Source organism: Pelobates fuscus, chromosome 12 (genome assembly GCF_036172605.1).
Source record: "Pelobates fuscus isolate aPelFus1 chromosome 12, aPelFus1.pri, whole genome shotgun sequence".
Lineage (NCBI taxonomy): Eukaryota > Metazoa > Chordata > Amphibia > Anura > Pelobatidae > Pelobates > Pelobates fuscus.
Window position 1 is genome coordinate 32,146,045 of NC_086328.1, and position 23,499 is coordinate 32,169,543.

Sequence of the window (23,499 nt, forward strand, 5' to 3'; positions counted from 1 at the left end):
GCTTCAAACTGTGTTTTTGTTTTCTTTTGGATCTACATCAAAAACTGTTGTAAGAAAGGATGCGGTTTAGATAGTGTCACTTGAAATGACACTTTAAATTGTACAACTTGGGTCAGTAATATAGGCTGGGGAAATCGTAACCTGGCATATGTGTTTACAAAATACATCCCATGTATTTGTTATGTATGATACACTATGATATGTTAGATTTGTTTTTACCCTATATGTTTATGAAAATTATTTTGGTTTGATACGGTTTTTAATGTATCATATTTAGGTATTTAACGCAATAATTATTTTAACATCACTTCTTTTTCTTATTCCATAATCTTCTCATACTTAGCACTTCATTGGTCTCTCATTGCCACATTATTCACCCCCTTCACTCACATTCAAGTAAATGTTGTCACACGTGCCATATAACTCCCACATTGCCTCTTAGAATGGAATAAACATGCAATAATTTAATAAGACATTTAGGGGCCAGACTGTGATGATCGCAGAAAATATCTTTGGTCATTAAAGAATTTTAAGGTTACTGTGATTTGTCAGCCCGGCACAAGTGGGTTTTTTTGTGTGTATATCATCATTTATATATATTTATTTTATTTAATTGAGCCATAAGATTTCAAGTGACCCATAAATCACTGTTATATAATCCAGTCTTGGTTGGTCAGGTGTAGAATGTCCCGTCCATCCATTCAGCTGTCTAAGTTAGAGGAATACCCAGCCCAGGTCAGTGTTTCACTCAGCTCAGTTGGTGGTTTCTTTGTGAGCACGGCCCATTCAGGAATATGAGTCACTAGGAGACGTCTGGCTGCATTGTGACATCTCTAAGGGACGTGTGCAAAAGATTCAGCTCTGTCACTGCACTCGTTCTTAGCTCATTCACACAGCTCACTCAGTCAGCACTCCGCACCAATTCTAGGAGTCCATTCTGATTCTTTAATTCTGCCTCCGGTACTCAAATTTCTTAAACCCTTATCATATAGTGAAAGCATGCATTAGAATAAAATGTATAATCCTCACTTGCTCCACTTGTGTAAGGCCCAAGGATTTAGGCAGGGCCTCTAGAACCATGAATCTGTTTGCCCCTATTAAATACCCCTATATAAAGAATTAAAGGGAGGCAAAACTAATAAACTACCTAGGGTTCATAAGAAATTTCTTCAACTCTGAGTATCCAGTGCTGGACACACCGTGATCACCAATTTCTGCTTCCGGAACAAGGAGACGAGCCGCAGTGATAAACCATTTTTTGCATGAACTGACAGCAGTGTTAAACATCAAATAGTTGTGATCATAAATAATATGTAACGTTAGGCTAAAAGTGCTAATTTGGAAAAATTCATCAATTGGATTTTCTGCAATTTGATGTTTAGTGAGTGAACACCTACACTCTTTCATGACTACACACAAAGACAAACAGTCCCTCTCTTTTGCACACACGCACAAAAATGCCTGCTATCTCCATTAAATACACATAGTTTCTCTTACACACACTGCATCCGTGTACACAAACAAACTCTCTCCAGTACGCTTGCATACTTACAGATCCAAACAGATGATGTACAAAGTCTTTCTAGGTTGGAAGCACACATACACAGGCACTCTCTACATTACATGCACATAGACACAGACACTCTACATTACATGCACATAGACACAGACACTCTACATTACATGCATGCAGACACAGGTACTCTCTACATTACATGCATGCAGACACAGGTACTCTCTACATTACATGAATGCAGACACAGTTACTCTCATCATTACATGTTCATAGACACAGACACTCTACATTACATGCATGCAGACACAGGTACTCTCTACTTTACATGCATGCAGACACAGGTACTCTCTACATTACATGCACATAGACACATGTACTGTACTCTCTACACTAAATGCACACAGACACTTGTACTCTCTACATTACATGCACACACACATACACACACACACACACACATATATATATATATATATATATATATATATATATATATATATTCCCTTCCAGTGTACAATTTCACCTTGACTTGGTGCAAACCCAAGTTGATATATGTTCAATAGACGAAAGGGTGCACTTGTGGGACTTTATTTTCAATAACTGTGTTTAATTCAGTTGCATATCAACATCTTGAGAAAAACCCAAATGAGTAGAAATGCCGATCTAGGACACATATATGATATGCAAAATTAAACATTTATTGAAAAAGACCTACGAGTGCACCCTTTTGTCTATTCTCTCTCTATTATATATAATTTATTACTGCAAATTAAAGCGTGAATTGCAAATTTAAGCCACACATTGGATTGGGTATTTTAGCCTTAATTTTGCAATTCTGCTTTCAATTTACTAGAAATCCGAATTTAGTAAAGACCCTCTGTGTGTTGGCATTTCTGCAGGACACATTAATATAATACTTACTGTATATGAACATAACAGAGTTCTACAGCAGTAAAAGTATTATATCACATAATTTACCTACTATCCTGCATTACTCTGTACCTCTTTCCATATTGTCCCATTCTACAGGGGTGTCCCTTTATCCATACTCACCTAGTATCCTTTTATCCAGATTTTCTCCCCCACTTTCTGTCCTTCTGTACACATCCCCCCCCACCCCCACTTCTATCCCTTTTCTCATATACCCACCCACACCTTCAACTTTCTACATAACACACACACAATCTTTCCCTCTTTCCATATATGCCCACTTCACTCATCCCCCCATCCACGTTTACATATACACATTTTCTACTCTCTCACTCCTTCCCACAATCAATCTCATCCTAGACCCCATGCATACAAAACCCATTCACATCTCCTGTCACTTTCTCTCCTCCTGCTTCTAGCAGCTGGTGATGTCTCTCCCAATCTTTCCCTTCACCTTCTCTACACACACTAAGAAAACAAGAACCCCACAAACCTCATCACCAACATTCAGTGTGCACTCTAGAACGCCCGCTCCATCTTCAGTAATTTAAAATCAACAGCCATACATGACTTTTTCATCTCAAACACACTACTTGCACTTAAAGAGACCTGGCTGTCCCCCTCTGATAGCGCTACTCCTGCCTCTTTATGTTTTGGTGGGCTACAATTCTCTCACCCTTCCAGACTCAACTGTAAATGAGGTGGTGTAGGCATCCTTCTTTCCCCTCAATGTACCTTTCAACCAATCATAACTCCACCTGCCCAATCCTTTTCTTCTTTTGAAGTTCACACTGTCCGCCTATTTAAACCCACTCCTTTAATAATTGCTATCATCTACCGACACCCCCCCCCCTCTCCACCACCCCCACCCCCCCAACCCCCAGGTATCCTAGACAAATTATTGAGCACTTTTCTTCCTGGCTTCCCCACTTCCTCTCATCTAGCACTCCTTCTCTTATACTTGGGGATTTCGATATCCCATTCAACAACCCCAATTGCATTGATGCCTCTCGTCTGCTCTCTGTAACCTCCTCCTTTGGCCTCACGCAATGGTCCAATTTAGCAACCCATACAGCAGGAAACACTCTTGATCTCGCCTTCACCAATCTATGTACCTCCTCTAATCTTTCCAATATTCCTTTTCCTCTATCTGACCACCATCTGCTGAATTTTGACATCGGCATACCTAAGACCCAATTGACACTACTGTCTGAACATCAATCTCACAGAAACCTCCAGTGTCTTGACCTAGAGCATTTCTCCACTAATCTCAAAACTCTCCTTTTACCCATCTCAAACCTCACCTAGAACTGCAACCTCCTTCTACAATTCCACCCTCTCCTCTCAACTAGGCATCATGGCACCTCCTACATTTAAAGGCAGCAGGCGCCCCCAACAACAACCCTGGCACATCCAGCTGACTCGATACTCTAAAAATGCTCCAGAACTGCTGAACGCTGTTGGAGAAAGTCTCACTGTGCGTCTGACTTTCTCCACTATAAATTTATGCTGCGCTCATACAGCTTTGCTCTTTCCTCTGCAAAAGTAAATTACTTCAATACCCTCATAACCACAGTCTCCAGCGAACCCAAATGACTATTTCCCATATTTCTCTCTTCTACGCCCTATTGTTCCTCCTCCACCTACTAACTTGACCGCCTCTGACTTTGCAACTCACTTCACTGACAAGATCTCTACAATCAGGGAAGAGATCTCTCATCTTTTTTCTTCCCCTTACAATACTTCCCCTAACCTCACTCCCTCTGCTGTTCTATGTTCATTCGCACCCGCTACATTGGAAGAGGTTTCTGCTCTGCTCCAGTCCTCCCGCCCCACCACCTGCTTCCTAGATCCAATTCCCTCTCAACCCATCCGTATTCTGTCTTCTTCTCACCGCTCACTAAAATTCTCAATCTCTCTCTCTCTTCTCTGGCATATTTCCATCGCCCTTCAAACATGCAACTGTAACCCCAATTCTAAAGAACCCCAACCTTGACCCTAACTCCCCATCCAACTACCGTCCTATCTCGCTAGTGCCTTTTGCATCCAAGATCCTTGAAAGAGTTGTGTATGCAAGATTGACAGATTTCCTCAAGTCTAACTCTCTGCTAGACCAGCTTCAGTCTTGTTTCCGCACTAAGCACTCTGTGGAAACAGCACTGACCAAAGTATCCAATGATCTACTCGCTGCAAAATCTCGTGGTCACTACTCTATCCTAATTCTCCTTGACCTGTCTGCAGCTTTTGATACTGTTGATCATCAACAGCGTCTTCTCATCCTCCGCAATATCGGTAAGATATTGCGCTCTTTCAGTGTTTCTTTCTCCGACTCTGCTTCTTCTCCCCAACTCCTCTATGTTGGTGTCCCCCAAGGTTCAGTCCTTGGTCCCATACTGTTCTCTATCTATACTGCCTCCCCTGATAAACTCATTAGCTCCTTTGGCTTCCAATATCATTTCTATGCGGATGACACGCAAATCTATCTGTCCTCTCCTGATCTCTCCCTGTCCCTGACTACATCTCTGCTATTTCTAACTGGATGGCTGACAACTTCCTTAAACTCAACTTGACCAAAACTGGCATTCTAGTCTTTCCTCCCTCAAGTGTTGCTACTCCTGTGTCTGTCTTCCTCCAAGTCAACGGTGCTACCATCAGCTCCACCACGCAGGCTCGCTGCCTAGGTGTTCTCTTTGACTCCGACCTCTCCTTTACGCCTCATGTTCAGTCTATCGCCAAATCCTGCCACTTCCATCTCAAAAACATTGCGCGCATCCGACCCTACTTAACTCCAGATGCGACTAAGGTGCTGGTCCATTCCATTGTCCTTTCTCGCCTTGACTACTGTAATCCGCTTCTCAGTGGTCTTACGTGCTCCCAACTTGCGCGGTTACAGTCCATAATGAATGTGGCAGTGAGGCTCATCTTCCGGTCCGCCTGCACCTCCCACGCCTAACCCTTCTGTCAGTCCGTACATTGGCTTCCTGTAAGATATAGGGCTCAATTTAAAATTCTGGTTCTTGCTTTCAAATCGCTACATAATGCTGCTCCCACCTATCTATCCTCACTAATACACAAGTATGTCCCGTCTAGGCCCTTATACTCTGCTGAAGATTTACGTCTATCTTCTGTCAGTACTGCCACCTCTGATGCTCCGCTTCAAGACTTTTCGAGGGCTGCACCGTTCCTGTGGAACTCACTTCCCTCCTCCGTTAGATGCTCACCCAGTCTCCAATTCTTCAAAAAATCATTAAAAACCCACTTTTCAATTAAACTGTTAATAGCTCCCGACTGGTTCCTCTCTTGCAACTGTCCTTAGTCTAATACTATCCTTACCTTTTGTGTCACTTTACCCCACTCCCTCTAGCATGTAAGATCATTGAGCAGGGCCCTCAGCCCCTCTGTTCCTGTGTGTCCAACTTGTCTGGTTACAACTACATGTCTGTTCATCCCTGTTTAACAATTTAAAATAAAGTGATGTTCTGCCTTCCTACCCTGATGGTAGTGTGGCCGAGCGGCATGGGACTGATGGTCCTAAAAGGAGATTTCCCCCCCAGATCCGCCACTGGTTCCAAGACCTCTATATTGTTAATGTATCTGAGTGTATATCACATTAATGTGTTTTTCATTTACAATAAATGTGTTTAGAAATCAGCCTGTGTAAATAGGCTAAATTACATTTTAATTGCAGAAATTATTAGTGGGTCACAAAATGTCTCAGAGCAGCCTGCCTCTGGTCACTCCCCCACTCGCAACCCTGTAATTAGTGTCCCACTTTGTTGATATCTATACACACACACTGTAGATTTCTTCTCTCTAGAAACTTTCACTGGTAGCAGGACAGGACTGCTGATTAACAGACCAGAGTAAAGCCACCCACACATTCTGGCTGTATGCTCATAGTCAGAGAATGCACGTACATCGGAAAAACCCTCACCCATCGTCAGCAGCTAGGATGAAAGTACACTGCTGCAAGACAGGGGACGGTTTTGCAGAAGTTGGGACAAGATTATGTGGCTATGGGCCACATCAGGTTTACAAAAATTATGTGGTAACACTTTATGTACCATAAAATATCATCTCTGTATTGTGCTAGCAAATGTGTGAATTTATAATGTATTCACAAAGAAAAATTTCACTCTTATGTTGCTGCGTACAGCTACACTGATCAGTGAAATTTAGTGCATAATTATAAGGCTACCAAGTACAGAACCACACCAGGTCCTTCCAACAGCCCCGATTTCAGTGGGACAGTCCCTATTTTCAGGGTCCTGTCCTGAATGTGCTCCCTGGTATCTCACTTTTGGGGATTCCAGGAAACTGTCCTCAGAAAGCCTAGCACAAGCACATTATTAGACATGCTTGCGCTATGCTCAGGACACAAGTACCACGCAGAGAGGACAAAAATGGACCTGTCTGGGTAATTGGCAGGTGGCTGCAAAATAGCCTGACCTGTCTATTCTAACCAACCTCTTTTCTGGACCACACAAGTGACACAATTCCGCCTCTTTTACCTCAATACAATAGTTTCCCGCTTCACTGATGTTGGGGTGTCTACAACACAGTGGCCAGTTGAATAATATCAATAATATGCTTGTGTGCATAGTTGGGGCAACCAATATTGACGGGGAAGGAAGGAATCTTATTTGGAATAGTGGAATAAGTAATAACCTTATAGAGGAGACGAGGCAATAGGAATAGAAATGGTAGGAAGTGAATTATATTAAGAGGCAGAAATGGACTCCTATATCTATATTGAGAGTACAAATCTAAATCAGAGTAACAACATTTTAATTCCAAAAATGGGCCTTTGACAAGCCCACCTCTCTATTTTAGAGTGCTTGGTCCTTTATTTTATTTTTATCTGTGATGTAAAGGTGGCTCTCCAGATTATTTGGCACCAGGTGAGAACTCTTTAATTGATATGTGAGCCAGTTCTGTTTTGCATGCTTCTCATATGGAGTACAAAGGGAAAAAGCAGTGCGTGGCCAAGGCAGACTGATGTAGAATGGGAATAGCGTTTGGTGAAGAGCATGACATAAGGAACACTGAGATAGATAATAGGGTCAGACAGGAAAGGAAAAGTAAACAAAACTGAGAGCTGGTGATGTGAGCCAGATATAGAAAAGAACATGGTAAAGAGGGGGACTAATGTAGAGGGATCGATGAGAGAGAAGAGAATACCTTTATGGAATATCCACATTGAAAACAACTGGTAGATAATGATGAACTGTGAAAGAGCAGACATTTCTGGGCTCTACAAACAAAGGGAAGTCACAGGAGATATTTTTTATTGTAAACGTATTTTATTGGCATCCTTGTATTTTTTTATTACTGTGTTATCACACTTTAACGCATTGGAAAGTGCGTCAACAGCCTAGTGGACAAACTAGAATATGTGATGCATAACTAATTGTATATATCAAGATATATATTTTGGGGGTTTTCTGTCATTATATTAGCTAAGGTTTCGTAATAGACCCAGTTTTTGTGGGACTATTAAAGGGATAATGTAGGCACCCAGACCACTTCAGCTCATTGAAGTGGTCTGGGTGCAATGTCTCATTACCCTTAACCCTTAAGTGGTAAATATTGCAGTTTTTATAAACTGCAATATTTACCTGCTAGGGTTAACTCCTCCTCTAGTGGCTGTCTATCAGACAGTCACCAGAGGGACTTCCGGGCTCGAAGGCGACTTTTGGTCGCCTAAATGACGCTGCATGTCTTTATACTATGCATGAGGACTTCCAGCATCACCAGAATCCCCATAAGAAAACATTGAATAATGCTTTCCTATGGGGAAATACTCATGCGAGCGCGACCCGTTGCTGAATGGGCAGAACTGAGGCAGCCCCAAGGGACATAAGTGCTGGACCCAGGTAAGTGGCAGAAGGGGTTATTAACACAGGGGTGGGCTTTGACAAAGGGGGAAACTATAGTACCAGGAAAACGAGTTTTGATATGGAGTTAAAAATTGTATATTCCAGGGACAGCATTTTGTACTTTAAGTATTACTTGTCAAATCTCAACGTGACATTTATTATAGATGTTTTTGGTTTATGTGGAAGACTTCCTTTGAAAATTAAAGGAACGCTATAGTATTTTTATTCCTTACAATATAGTGTCTCTCTTCCCCTGAGGCCCTCCCTCTGTCTCTTCCCAACCATGTAAAGGGTAAAAAACCCTTTAAACACTTACCTGTTCATCGACAATGTCCCTCGGCACTGGATTGGGTTGCTCCTTCACTGAAGTCAGAGCAATCCAGGATCCTAATGCGCATGCGTTGTGAGTGCCGCATGCGCATTATACCTTTCCCATAGGAAAGCATTGACTCAGTGCTTGCCTATGGAGTTTTGTCCTACAAAGCATGAGGACGTCCAGTGTCGTTTCACGCAGTCAAACTCTGTGAAACAGCAGGAAGCACCTCTAGTGGCTGTCTGGTAGATTTAACAGCTGATAGACAGCCACTAGAGGGAGTCTTATCCCTTTAGACCTTTAACATAAACAATGGAGTTGCTCTAAAACTGCTATATTTTAGATTTCAGGGTTTTGGGGACTGGGACACTGCATCTAGACCTCTTCAATATGATGAAGTGGTCTGGTTGCCTATAGTGTCCCTTTAATTGCAAAGTATGCATTTCAGAAATGTGTTGACTATCCTATTATAAACAGATGTAAACCTTCCCTATTTCCACTTTCATTGAAGATTTCTTGAACTTGTTAAATTATAGCATAACTCTAACTCTATTTATGATTCTAAAACTAGTCGACAAGATTCACTTAGGTTCTGTTGTTTAGGAAACTCACCAGTACTGATTAAAAGAGTATATAACTAAATCTTCTGAAGTGTTGGAAATTGATTATGGACTATTCTGAAAACCAATGCCATGTCTGAAAATATATTCAGTAGCTCAGACTATTATTCCACTAAACATCTCAGGCTATTGTGAAGCAGCATCTTTTTGGATGTAGCATCTTTTTACATCTTTTTGGATGTAGTCTTGATATCCACCCAATTTCAAAAGTTGTCAGGCAGAAAATACAAAAGTGCTTGGACCAGTGTTCTGAACCGTAAACCCTGAAGACAACCACAATATATTATCCTTTGAATTAGAAACTCATAATACCTTTACAAGTTTTACATGCAAATATCTTTATGAAGATGATTAGTCCTGTGAAGAACAAATAGTCAGAATTTGAAACCTTAACGCAGTGGTTCTTAACATTAGTTGTGTTAATAACCAAAACTAAGCTCATGTCATTAACCATGCTTCAAATATAAAATTAGCTGTAATAAAAGATATAAATATAAAACAAATTATATAAAATAAAAACTTTGAATTTGTCTCCAGAGCCTTTCCGTCACACAGTGTGAGGCAGTGATGCTATTGTAAATCAGTTGAGGATGCATTAATCACCTGGGGACCAATTTTAGTCCCAACTTGGGGCTTAAGAACCAGTGCCTTGAGATTTACATCTACTGCATTTTCCCCATAAGTACATGAAATGTGGAACAATATTTAGTGTGCATAGATGAAAGTGCATTCGTTCTTTTAGATTTAGAGTGCATAGATGAAAGTGCATTTGTCACTTTGTAATAAATATTTTGTATCCATACTTGGAGCATAAGTGCATTTTTAATTAGTCTGTAGATGGCTGGGTCCATGTTGCTTTCCATGGGTGTTTTTCTTTGATGATTTTAAGAGTATATTTTTTCAAGCGGGGACAGTGTTTTAGGAAAGCTTGAATCACTTGAGTTCCCACTAAACAGTAGCAATGAATTTCTTCCAATACACCACATTTTGTAGCCAAATCAATAAGAGCAGAGTCTAGATCACTGGATGAGATGGTGCGTATAACTAGCTTATTTAGAGTGCGCCAGTAGTGATTGGTGACAAATCTAATGTGATTCATCATTTCATTGCAGGCATTAAATTGTAAGGTTGACACAGGAATATTTGGTTGTAAGGTTCGACGGATTTTCCAAGCAGGGATAGTGTGATCAAATTCTAGGTCCACACGAAGTGTGGGATGATGTAGACAAAGCTCACCCCATGCGTCATCAGATATGGAATGTGTATATTTGTCCAGCCTTTTACACAAGATGTCCAGGCACATAAGTGGTGGTCTGCATGGTTTCATAAGTTCACAGAAAACATCTTCAGACAGACTGGAACAAAAGGTGCCTAGGACAGTGAGTTTGGGGCAGAACTCTAAAACTGCTTTCAAAGTTTCAGGGGTTATTTTGCAAACCAAAGTACCATTGTTTATGTGCAAACTACGTAGATTTGGGTTCCCTGTAGCAATAAGTCTTACAAAGCCATCACTAAAAGTAAAAGGGAGCTTTCGTAGATCAATGTTTTGGAGGTCACCATGACTCTCCTTACGACAAAGGTTCATGATGCTTTCCAAAACCTCCTGCCCAGAATAAAACAAGGGGTTTTCTCCACAGCACACAATAGTCAGGCTTTTCAGTTTGTTTTTCTCTTTGGCCAGACAATCTAGAATTTCTGATACACTATTGCGATTTGCTTCTTTGGATTGGTCAAAAACTATTTTTATTTGTTTTATCTGGACCAGAAAGTGCTCCAATCCGTCAAGTGTTAGTAACTCTTCTTCTGATCCGAAACTATAACCAAAAAGAAAGGGACAGGAGCTCTGTTAGTTTTTGCATTCATTGTATCCTTATAAATTTTGTTTACTTTTTTACTTATGTATTTAATTACTTTCATTCTTACGGAGTGATTTTGTTAAAGAACAATTAGCCAGCTGGTACATAAAGTAAAATTATAATAAATTGTTTGCAGATAACACAAAACTAGAAAAAACAATGCAGTCTGAACTTGATCTAACTTCTCTACAGAGTGATTTGGATAAATTAAGGGACTGGGAAGGAAAGTGGCAGATGAGATTAAATACAGATAAATTCAGAATCATATATTTTGCAAAAAAGGACCCACAAGTCACTCATACATTACCCTTGAAGGACAGAGGCAATTGTGACCAAAACAAAACCTAGAATTTGAGCTATATGTCTGTTAAACACCAATTTACCTCTTTCATATTAAGTGCACCCACACTTGTATATAATTATGTGTAGGAGAAATAGGGCTTGCATTTCATAACTCATATTTATATATGGAACACAATTTAATATAACTAAAATATTTAAAAAGTGTGAGAAATTAAGACATTTTTGCTATTTTCCAAGTTCTGCATGGCAATTTAACTGTGGATGCCATAATATTGTTAGCTTTTAATGCAGTAAAACACATATTTGAATGCTGTGATGTCCGAGGAGTACAATGATGCCTCGCATGATTGTACTCTTTTATGTTGTCTTGGAAAGTTATTGGGTCAAATTACTCCCATCATGGCATACCATTTGCAAAAGTAGACAACACAGGGTATTCAAAATTTTTAGTAGCTACTTAGTCACAGACACTGGGCAAAGTTAGTGTTTATTTTTTTTTTGCATTTTTCCCACAAAAACTGCACTTTCACCGATGATTTAATCGTCACTATACATTTCATATTTGTGTTCAGCGAAGCCTCACAAGTACAACAGTACCCCCCATTTACAGGTTTTATGAGATTTTAGAAAGTTACTGGGTCAAAAATAGGACTTGCAAATTAAATTATGAGGAGTTTCCGCCTGGGTTGTCAGGTAGGTCCCTCAATATATAATAAAGTCATATAATTGTGTAAAACTAATACACTTAGTTACATTTTATATATATATATATATTTAGTTATTGTTTTAACATAATTAAGTTATTTTACTAATTATATGTTGTGAAACTGACTGACCACACAGGCAGTCCCCCTGCAGCCAATCTGTCAATTATGTCAATCTGAGTCATGTGATTGTGGTATCATTGTGATCACATGACACGGATGGGCAGGATTGGCTGCCGAGGGACTGCCTCAGTTGTCAGGCAGTATCCCTGATCCTGAAAGCTGCGGAGGGTAAATATGTCAGCTGCTAGCAAGTCCTCGATTTAATACGTTTTTCCGAATTATTCTATATGATTTTTCTTCAAAGACTCCCATAGTCTTTAATGGTGACTTCTGGAGGTAAATCATTTGGAACGTTTTTCTAATAGTACTGAATCATGTAGAAAGCTTATTAAAGGGACACTATAGTCACCAGAACAACTACAGCTTAATGTTATTATTCTGGTGAGTATAATCATTGCCTTCAGGCATTTCCATGCAAACACTGCCTTTTCATAGAAAATACAGTGTTTACATTGCCCCTAGAACATTCACGGATATATTGTGATGTATGTGAACAGGTTGATGATGCAAGGAGAAATCGAATTGTCATTATGGAGTCAAAAATATTTTTTTCCCCTCCTTTTTCTTGCATAATCGGTCAACTCTTCAATATTTTTGTTGCCTTTTTTTGGATCAAAGGCATAAAAAAAAAAGGTTGAATTTGATGCACTTGTGCCTTTTTCCAACCTAGATTACTGTGTATATCTTTCGTAAGCCGATATTCTGCTAGTGCTACAATAAATGACTGTGGACACCACTTGCACCCCTGTTGCTTATCCAGAAACTCTTATGTCATATTACAGAAATGCAAACCTCCTTTTGTTTGCGTATATTTATACTGATGAGGAAAAATACACGTAAAGGCCCTGGGGAGATAGCGCAGCTAAGCGGACAAGGGCACATGTAGGAGTGTGGGGATAGATGCATGGGATTGGTTGTGAAGAATCTGTGGGTGTGATTATGTTCTGTGTAAGACAGTGTGGGGGAGGTCTTACCTCAGTGCCACTTGGGATTCGGGCCAGCAAACAGCTTCCCTCCCGCCCACCCTCTACGATATTTTGTCGCAGCTAGCCGGGGGTATGTCCTTGCCAATTGAGTTTGAGGTTACGTTTAAGTAGATGGAATGAGATGAACAAGTTTTTTAAGGTCTCAAACCTCCCCTGCTCTAAAGGTTTAACTTTAGGTTGCCTGAGGTCTCGTGCCCATCGAGCGTGGATAAGGTCGGCTGATGGCAGGCATTGGAAGGATTTTTATGACGAGGGGGGAGGTGAGAGGGAGTGGTGATTAGGAACCACTCCATGTTTTTATTGGCAAGGACGGTTGGGTCACTGTATAACACTATGGGTGGAGTTATATATGTATATATGTTAATTTATGCTTATTTATGTCTAATGTTTTGGTTACAGAAAAGAAGAGATTTAATAAATAAAGTTATGGATGTGTTATGCAGTAATTTAGTTGTGATAATAAATGCTGTGGCCTGTTTCATCCATACTAAGTGGTCTGTCGTTATTGGGGGGGTTTAATGGGGTTAGATTTTGTTCTAGGCTGCATCGCGATTCCCCACTACGTACATACATGTTTAAAAAAGGTTGCATAAGAAGATTTTTGTTGGGTTAACAGAGATTAGTGTAGTTTCCTGGGTTCATTCTTGCAATAAATGTCAGCAATTTGCCTAGCTATGTGCGAAAAAAGAATGTGTACAACAAATCTGAATACCTGTCTCTATGGGTCATCAATGAACAAATAAATATTTCACTTGTAACATGATAATAACTCTGAAGAAAAGGATTGTCAGGCAAAACGTACATATGTCACTACAGCAGTAATGTTTAAAAAGTAAAGAGCTCCTGTTTAACCCCTTAAGAACCATGACATGCATAATACCTTATAACAAACTAGCCTTTAAAGATTCAATGTTAAAATGTTAAGCAAATCTAGGGTTATATAGAACTACAAATGTTACATACACATCATCACAGTTTTTTTTTTTTTTTTTATAAGACCAGCTTTTTAAGGTCTTAAAAACAAACAAAAAAAACAACACAATCCCTGTATAAACAAATAAATAAATAAAGAGTTTGTAAAATAAGAGTTGAAGCTGTGAAATGCATTTAAGTGAATGGACTAAGTGAACCTTCTTTACAGGGGAAGAATAAACCAAAGCAACCAAAACAGACAAACTACAAGACAAGTAAACCCAGCACAATAGTAGTGAGAATAAATTAAAATAAATTACTTTGTATTGTTATTATCATTTATTATTGTTATTCCCATTTATATAGCGCCAACATTCCGTAGCGCTTTACAATATTATAAGAGGGGGGATTTAGCTATAAATAGGACAGTTACAAGAAAACTTACAGGAACGATAGGTTGAAGAGGACCCTGCTCAAACAAGCTTAAAGTCTATAGGAGGTGTGGTGCAAAACACAATAGGACAGGGAATTGCAATCAAAATAGGGTGGGAGTGAAGCAGAGCTGTAGAGAGTAGAGAGAGTAGAGTGCTGACATTTAGGAGAGAGGAAGAGACAGGTATGTGAGGTAGAGGTTACTCTGGGAGGCCATACGCTTTCCTAAAAAGATGGGTTTTAAGGCACTTCTGAAATGATTGAAGACTAGGGGAGAGTCTGATGGCGGTAGGCAAGCTATTTCATAGGAAGGGAGCCACCCGCGAGAAGTCCTGCAAGCGAGTTGGCCATACGGGTGCAAGTAGCGGACAGGAGGTGGTCACTGGCAGAGCAGAGAGACTAAGAAGGGGCATACCTATGGATCTGTGAAGAGATATGAGGGGCTAGAATTGTTCAGTGCTTTATATGTATGGGTTAGCATTTTGAATTGACTCCTATAGGATACAGGAAGCCAATGTAAGGACTGACAGAGGGGTGAGGTGTGAGAGGACCGACTAGAGAGGAAAATCAGTCTGGTGGCAGCATTCATTACAGCCTGTAGCGGGGCAATACATTTGGGAAGTTCAATTAGGGGAGGGTTACAATAATCCATGCAGGAAATTACTAGAGCATGGACAAGCTCTTTGGTACCATCTTGCGTAAGAAAGGGCCAGATGCGGGCTGTGTTTTTTCAGATTGAATTTACAGGATTTGGGAACATGCTGGATGTGAGGCTCAAAGGTAAGGCCAGAGTCAAGTATGACACCAAGACAGCATGCTTGCAGGGATGGACTTATGTGGATATCACTAACTTGAAGGGAGAGCGAGAGAGGAGGATCAGTATTAGGAGGGGGAAAGACAAGGAGTTCAGTTTTAGAGAGATTACGTTTTAGAAAGCGCAAGGACATCCAATCAGAGATGAAGGAAAGGCAAGCAGTGACAGGTTGCAGGACGGCAGGAGAGAGGTCTGGGGAGAAGAGATATAGCTGGGTGTCATCAGCGTACAGGTGGTAGTGGAATCCAAAGAGGTAATCAGTTTGCCAAGAGAGGCAGTATAAAGAGAAAATAAAAGGGGACCAAGGACAGAGCCTTGGGGGACTCCAACAGAAACAGGATGAATGGAGGAGGTATAATTAAAAAAGGAGACACTGAATGAGCATTGGGAGAGATAGGAGGAAAATAAAGGACAGAGACCGAGTGATTTGAGATTCACGGTGTCAATGGAAGCAGAGAGGTCAAGAAGTATTAGTATGGAGTAGCGGCCTTTGGATTTAGCTGTGATTAGGTCATTAGTAACTTTGATAAAAGGAGGGGGCGGAAGCCAGATTGAAGAGGGCCAAGGAGAGAGTTGGAATTGAGAAAGTGAGACATACGAGTAAAGACAAATCTTTCCAGAAGCTTTGAGGAAAAAGTGAGCAGAGATATGGGACAATAGTTAGTTCGTTTTTTTTCAGGAAAGGTACTACAGTAGCATTGAAGATGTGTGTTAAGGAAGGCACAAGACAAGGGGAGAGAGATCTGATAAGGTGAAATAGGACAGGATCAAGCGGGCAAGTGTTGGGGCGAAAGGAAAGGAAAGGAGAAGCGCAGCCACCTCTTCAGTAGCTGGGAAGAAAGTCTGAAGGGTAGGAAAGGTATGATCTACGTGTGGTTGAGAAAGAGAACAGCAAGGTGGGGAGAATTCTTTTCTTAGCTGTTCAATCTTGTCGGTAAAGTGGCATGCAAAGCTCTCGGCTGTAAGGTTAGTTTGAGGGGTGGCGACAGCAGGGCAAAGAAGAGAGTTAAATGTGCCAAAGAGATGCCTGGGATTGCAGAGCATGAACTAATGAGAGAGGAGAGGTATGACTGTTTGGAGAGGGCAAGGGCTGCGCTGTATGAACACAATATGAATCTATAATGAAGAAAGTCTGATAGGGTGCGAGACTTCCTCCAGGAGAATTCAGCACAACAGGAGCATCTTTGCAGGTAGCGTGTTAATTTAGTATGCCACGGTTGGGGGCATGTCCTCCTCAAGGTGCATGTTTGGAGTGGGGCTGCAGCGTTCAAGACAGAGGTGAGGGTAGTGTTATATGTGGAGATGGCCAGTGACCAGGGAGTGGGACATCCAGTCCTTTCAGCTCATGGCTTGCTTTGAATGGCCCCAAGTTATAACTATTACAGTGTTGAGGAACAAAGATAATACATACCTAATTTCTGTGTAGTACCAAACTGTGGGAGATGCCACTCCACATGCCCAGGACTGGCACACATGGGATACTGTCCGTCTGTCTCCTAGAGGTAGGTAGTAAAAGATTTGTGCAAGGATTTCTTGAGGCATGTCCTCCCACTGTGTAGACATTGTATTTTCTCCGCGGCAGCAAACTGACCCTGTATGAGCGGTTAGAACAGAATATTTAGAATCCAGAAATAGGTGAGCTTTACAATCAGGAATAGAGCTGTCGTCATGCCTTTGGTAAGTAATGTGTGGGAGGAGATACCGTACAGGCCGGTTTTATAGTTCAATCGACTTTGTACTTGTAAATGAAAGGTGTTGCTGCAATGTTGAACACCTGTTTATAGAATTATTACAATGGCTGCATCTTCCTGCTTAACTGTTACTGGAGAAATAAATACAAATCTTTAGACTGTAAGCACCCCTGGGCAGGACTCCACCTCAAAACTACTATGTCAAAAGGCAAACTTGTTTTATTTCAATTAATTGCATGTGGCTTATTCAACTATACTGCACTGTAGTCTATGTTGAAGATGTATAAATAACGATACATTTTTGATAATAGCCTTTTGTTTTTTGTGCCCAATATGAGCATTGCTTAAAACATCTGTATTGTATCCTTCTTATCTCATTCTCAGCGTAGGAGCTACCGCTGGTGCATCTTCACCGGGGCCTACAAGCTGAGGGGAGCCCATCGGGTGGAGCCACCCGATAAATGCCAACACTTCATACAAACATACGCCTGCAAACACCAACTCTGTATACTAACACTACACACAAGTACACCAATGCTTTCAAATAGCAACAGTACATACAAACACACAGCTGCATTCCAATGCCAACACTACACAAACTGTACAAAAACATACTTACAGTCAGACACAAACACTACTCACAATTACAACCCTATGAGGATTGGCACATGTAGATCCCCACCTGGCAAAGCATTGGGGGAGTTTTATGACAAATGGGGATCTACCTTTGGCCACCCTTGTGCTGTAGGGAACCCAACAAAAATGATTGCGCCAGGGCCCTCTCTACTTTAGTTCCACCACTGCTTCTTCTCAATGTTTTTTTTTAATTATTTGTTTGTTTACTTGTTTTAGTTTTTGTTTCAACCCTGTTGAGCTCATCAATGCAAGACCATCAATGAGATTGCTGTTTAGACCTGGTTTTAAAACCATAACATCAGAAATAAGGACTGTGATTGTTTTGGTACCGGCCATAAATAAACATTATTGATCAGCTGCTGAATTGTAATGTGCAGTATAAAAACTAATTCTGGGGGAAAAGTTTTAAAAGTAAAGCCCTTGGAAAATACTATTGGTTTCAATAGCGACCACTCTTCTTTTAGAACTTTACCCTAGAACTACACTTTACCCAGTTCCCCCATTGTATTGCACTGTGTCTTGAACATAAACTGAGTAGATTTTTTTGGGAACTAATGAAGGCAAAAAAAAAACCTTGTTATGGTATCAGTTCTAGTATCCTGGTCAGGTCATATTAAACTGAAAGCCAAATAGCAAAATTTGGGCTAAGATACCTAAGCTGTGACTACATCTGTGTTGGAAATTTGCTTTATTTTTATTTATGTATTTATGTAGGCACCCAGACCACTTCAGCTCATTAAAGTGGTCTGGATGCAATGTGCAATATCTCGTCCCTTAACCCTGCAATAGTAATTACTGCGGTTATTGAGAAACTGCAATAATTACTATCCAGGGTTAACTCCACCTCTAGTGACTGTCTACCAGACAGCTACAAAAGGGCTTTCTGGTTTGAAACAGACCTTTGGTCTGTTTTCTGACGCTAGACGTCCTCACGCTCTGCATGAGAATCTCCAGCGTCAGATGTTTCCCCATAGGAAAGCATTGAATAATGCTTTCCAATGGGGAAATCCTAATGCGAGCATGGCACATTAGGTCTCCCCCGCCGGCGTGGATGAGCGTGGGCGTAGCCTGATCCAGCGCCGAGGGAAATTGGCGCTGGATTCATGTAATTGACTGAAAGGGTTTTTACCCCTTCAGCACTGCAGGAGGGGGGGCACGAAGGAAGGGGGCACTGTAGGATTCTATACTGCCAGGGAAACTACTTTGTTTTCCTGGCACTATAGAATCCCTTTAACATACAATCCAGTATGTCATAATATTACAGCTGGTAATACAATCCAGTTTATGCTACCTTAGAGCCGTGTGTGCATAAAAGAAGCAACCAAAAACATTAACATAAATCATAGGCAAAATACAATGTAACTATTTTGCACTATTTAGGAGTAAGGCTTTCAAGTGTAGCTCTGAGTTGGAGATTTATTTATTCTATTGCCTATTTTTTTTTACATGTTTTCCCCCAGTTTACTACCATTTGATTAAACAGCACAAGAAAAGCAAGCACCATGTGTGCCAAGGTTATCTATCCATTGCTTCCCTAGGGGTTTATTTACTAAACCGTGAGCTGATACCAGAGTTTCATAATGTAGGTTAACATTGCAGAGGCAGAGAATTATTTTTCTAACTCTGCTATTGTGTAATAATCATTTCAGCTCTTGTCAACTTACTGTTTAGTGAATAAATCCCTGTTTATGTTCTACTTATCTCATACTTCAGAATTGAGGCATGTAGGCGTAGCATGTAACGGATCATAAAATATGGATGTAATCTATACTGTTCCATATGGTGTCAAATTATACCCTATACACTCCCTTCTATACTTACCACGATACAAGTATCAGCAATATCTTCCTGAAACCAAGATATTCTACCCTCCCACACACATGGATTGGCTATCAGGTGTCATGTGACCTGAGCCTTTTAAATGCTGGACTGCAGCTTGGAATCCAAAGACATTTCTGCCTTGTGGGATCTGGCAGCAGCAGAGCGGCCAATACTTAGTGAGTGCTTTATCCGGGGTGTTCTGTGTTTACTCTGTTATAGATTCTGTTTTTTTGTTTTTTTTTTACTTTGGCTGTTTTTGTATTGTAGGATGCTGCATTTGTGATTGATGGGGAGGTACATAAACTTTGACTAGATATATCCGTGACCATTATACATTCTGCAGAACTACAGGAGAGTTTTAAAGTATACAGATTTATTGTAATACATGGGTTATTCACTAAACTCTGAATTCTAGCAAACTAAATTCTAAACTAAACAAAATTAAAGAAACACTATAGGGTCAGGAACACAAACACGTATTCCTGACCCTAAAGTGTGTTAAAAACACTATCTCGCCCCCCCCACCCCCTTCCTCTCTAAATATAGTAAAATATTAACTTTATTCCAGTCTACTGGTGCTGGCTCTGCCCCTGATCTGTCTCCTTGGCTAACCTGATCAGAAGTGATTATCTCAGCCAATCACAATGCTTTCCTATAGGAAACCATTGGATTGGCTGAGATTGTCAATTCCGATGACCTAGGAGACGGGCCAGGGGCGGAACCAAACGCCACCCTGGCCAATCAGCATCCTGTTCATTGAGGGGGTGGGGCCAGCGTAGATAATTGTGTTCATATTGAGGGGTGGAGACATGCACTGATCACTGTACAGTCTGAGGGGACGGAGCCAGGGACGTATTTGCCGCGAGGCAAACAAGGCATTTGCCTTGGGTGGCACTTTCCAGGGGGCGGCAAAAATTGCCGCCCCCAAATGCCCAGGCAAATACGTTGTTAGCCTGGCGGCGGCTGTTTATTTCCACATTTCAATTTATTTTTCACACCTCAAAAATACGTATTTGTTAAATATAGGGGATACGTTAACATAATGTTTAAAATCCTGAGATGTGAATGCTCCCATTTAATTTTTACCATGCCACCTATCATTTAATAATATACCGATCTCTAAGTTATGATTCTAGTTCAAAATAACTTTTGCTCTTGGAAAAATTGCATACTTATTTTATATTTGTATGTGATTGCAATATATATGTCTATAAATGAGATACTAGTTCACTCAATGGTGATTCATCCACAAAGAAAAGCACAGTATTTATGGGTTCCCAATGAGTTACGTAGCTTGGAATCATCAGAAACTAACACAAATGTATATTAGTGTTAGTGAACACAATAAATTGAAGTAACCACTTAAATTTTACAACATGACAGGAGGCTTCGTATTTTGCATATCTCTCTTTACTAACTCCATACAGCAGTAAAGAAACACATAGAAAAAAAGAACCAATCACAAGAGAGTAGGATGTAGATAATGCAACGTGACCTCATCATTTCCTCTTTCTTTACTGCTCCACAAAGCAGACAGGTCAGAGTATTACTCTTCTCCATTACTTTCTGTTTCTATTGCCTCCTTTGAGGTTGTTTTTGTATTATATTTTTTTATATACTTTGCTGTATGTTCTTGCTGTGCTTCTGTACTATGTGGAGCTGTGTTTTTTCTATGTTATTCATTGTGTTTCTACCTTATTCTTGGTTTCTGCCCTCTACCCTCCTTGCTCTCACTTCTCTGGGGCTTGAGTTTTTTTTGGCTCTTACTGGGGTTGCATGTTAATGTTGAATTAGGTCATTTACATAAGCTGTTTAAAGGGATTTCACCCATAAACTTGTATTAACTTGCCGGCACCCATTGCAGGGCAGTCCGTGGGGAGACCGCGAGGTAGCCCGGTCGAGACGCGGCGACCATCTTTGATCCCGCGTCTCGCGAGACTTCAGGGGCCTTCTTCCCTCACCATTGCCGGCGGCCATCTTTAATCTCACGAGACGCGAGATTATTGGCGGCCATCTTGCTACTCTCGCTTGCCACGATTTCGGCGCTCAGAAGTAACATATACATGGGCTGCCATCTGAACCTTAGCCGCTCAGGCTGCTCTGACACGGACGTTGGATCACAGGGTTCCTGGTTCGAATCCAGGTACGGGTAAGTATTCTAAACTGTCCTATCTTTACAGGTTTATGTTGTACCCTTGTGGTTTGAAGGTACTGGACCCTTAAAGGGATATCACCCTTGAACTCCTTAAAGGGATGCCACCCTGGACCTCCTTAAAGACCCACACTTGAGTTGATCACCGACTAGATATACGCCAATCTATTCGGCTTGAAATGGACCTTCGTCCCCAGCTAGACACAGTTTCAGCACAGAATATCTGTCATGACGGTGAATTAATTATTAGAGGAGCTGTAGGAAACTCCCTTTCAGGCTGCTGGCGGATTTCCTAGCCGCCTACTTATAGGTATATTTCCTGTGTCAAGGGAATTTAATAAGGGGAGAACTGATTGACACTCTCTATCAGGGCGGTGGCCAGCACTTAAGGTTTCATACCCTGTGCACCTAGGTGAGCCCCCACTATACATGCGCTGCACAGTGCTGCTAAGCAGAGGAGTGCAATGGAAACTTCTATGCACTGGGTGAGCACCAGTCTATTCTATTTGGCCACGATTCGGAGTACGACCCGACAGGTTCCCGGAGACGCATCCGAAACATCGTCTCCTTTTCCCAATCTATTGGTTAGGAGCCTCGATAAACTACTGAAAACAATGACGAATACAGGTGACTGAGACGAAACACTATCGTCCTGGACAGTTTAATTCAGATCAATCAAGGAAAACGAAACCTCATCAACACCCACATTCATCCGAGGTCCGACTGGAACCTCCATGCTTGTAGAGGACGATACGCTCAGAGAGCTCGTAGGCAACTCCATGCCTTGCGAATATCCACATGGTTCTCCACGGCATTACCGTGACCCTCTAAGGTGCATACCTAGAATTCTTGGTGCTATATTTCACTATCCATGGACTGGTAGGAAGTGCTAGGTAGGCTGCACCCTACTGCGGGTGACCACAGATTAAACGGTCATGGATACCACCCACCGGGAGGGACAAAATCACGCTTGTTATCAGACAACATGAAGACTCCTTCGGTTCCTGTCTTCTTCGTAGAACACAGATCAACCTGTCTCCCGGTGGAGATACATATCATAGGGGCCGACTGATTTGGTGTTTTTCACTGGTCACAGTATAAGTCGATGCATGATGGTGATCGCGCTCCGACCGACCGGACCTCCCTGAGGGACGTATGCTTTCCATGCTTACAAGGTTATAGAAATGCTCTGACTGGTGAGGATCTCCTCCTTATACTTTCATACCCGACTATTCCTCACAGACCTGAAGGGAACTCACATCTTCTATTGGGATCCTGGGGGCCTGGATCCGTTTTGGCGGTTCTTGTCAGGTCGGCGGACTATCGCAGGCTGCTAGGGACTTCTTGGGAGTCTCTGGAACCCCTGGGATGCGATGACATTACCCATCCATCTGGACGTTCCCGGCCTGTTTGGTGTTCGGAATGGTATCTTGATCCCTTATTTGAGGATTGGGACGGAACAACAGCCCGCATCCTGACCTAAGGACTCCCTATGGACTAGGATCCTCTGGGATGCCAACTACCCAATGACATGCACCTCCAGCTTATGGGATGGGGAGGTCGTTCTCCTGTCCCCCTCGGGGACTAGACATACTGCTGACAGACCTTCAGGCTTGGTCTCATGTAGTTTCTCGTCAACGGCGTTCAACGGGGAGGTCTTCTCCACAACGCGGAAGTGCTGGATCTCTCGACGCACCTTAGGATTTTTATTTAGTCCTATATTATTTTCTCAGCATTAAAAATGGAAAATACGAAGCCTCCTGTTATGTTGTAAAATTGAAGATTATGCTAGCTTTAGTGTACTAATAATC

General features: G+C 41.3%; 2 protein-coding genes across 3 annotated transcripts in view; both read right to left on the bottom strand.

The window, feature by feature from the left end:
- LOC134578899 (metallothionein-like) overlaps positions 1-23,499 on the bottom strand; it is a 49,620-nt gene that overhangs the window by 6,312 nt on the left and 19,809 nt on the right. The window lies entirely within an intron of this gene.
- On the bottom strand, positions 9,992-22,426 carry LOC134578896 (F-box/LRR-repeat protein 8-like). Of its 2 annotated transcripts, none has more exons than XM_063437981.1 (3): positions 22,395-22,426; positions 16,800-16,980; positions 9,992-11,072 (listed from the first exon to the last, which is right to left on the bottom strand). In XM_063437981.1, the coding sequence occupies exons 2-3, from the start codon at positions 16,949-16,951 to the stop codon at positions 10,085-10,087; spliced, it is 1,140 nt and encodes a 379-aa protein (XP_063294051.1). In that variant the 5' UTR covers positions 16,952-16,980; positions 22,395-22,426; the 3' UTR covers positions 9,992-10,084. The 2 variants fall into 2 exon arrangements, with proteins under 2 accessions (XP_063294051.1, XP_063294050.1); XM_063437980.1 differs by lacking the exon at positions 22,395-22,426 and adding an exon at positions 19,537-19,564.

Excerpts from the sequence above, each read along its gene's own strand:
- LOC134578896 (XM_063437981.1), bottom strand. The coding sequence starts at position 16,951 with ATGTCTACACAGTGGGAGGACATGCCTCAAGAAATCCTTGCACAAATC. Across the intron at positions 11,073-16,799 it reads TGGTACTACACAGAAATTAG|TTTCGGATCAGAAGAAGAGT; the intron begins GTATGTATTATC and ends TTTTGGTTATAG.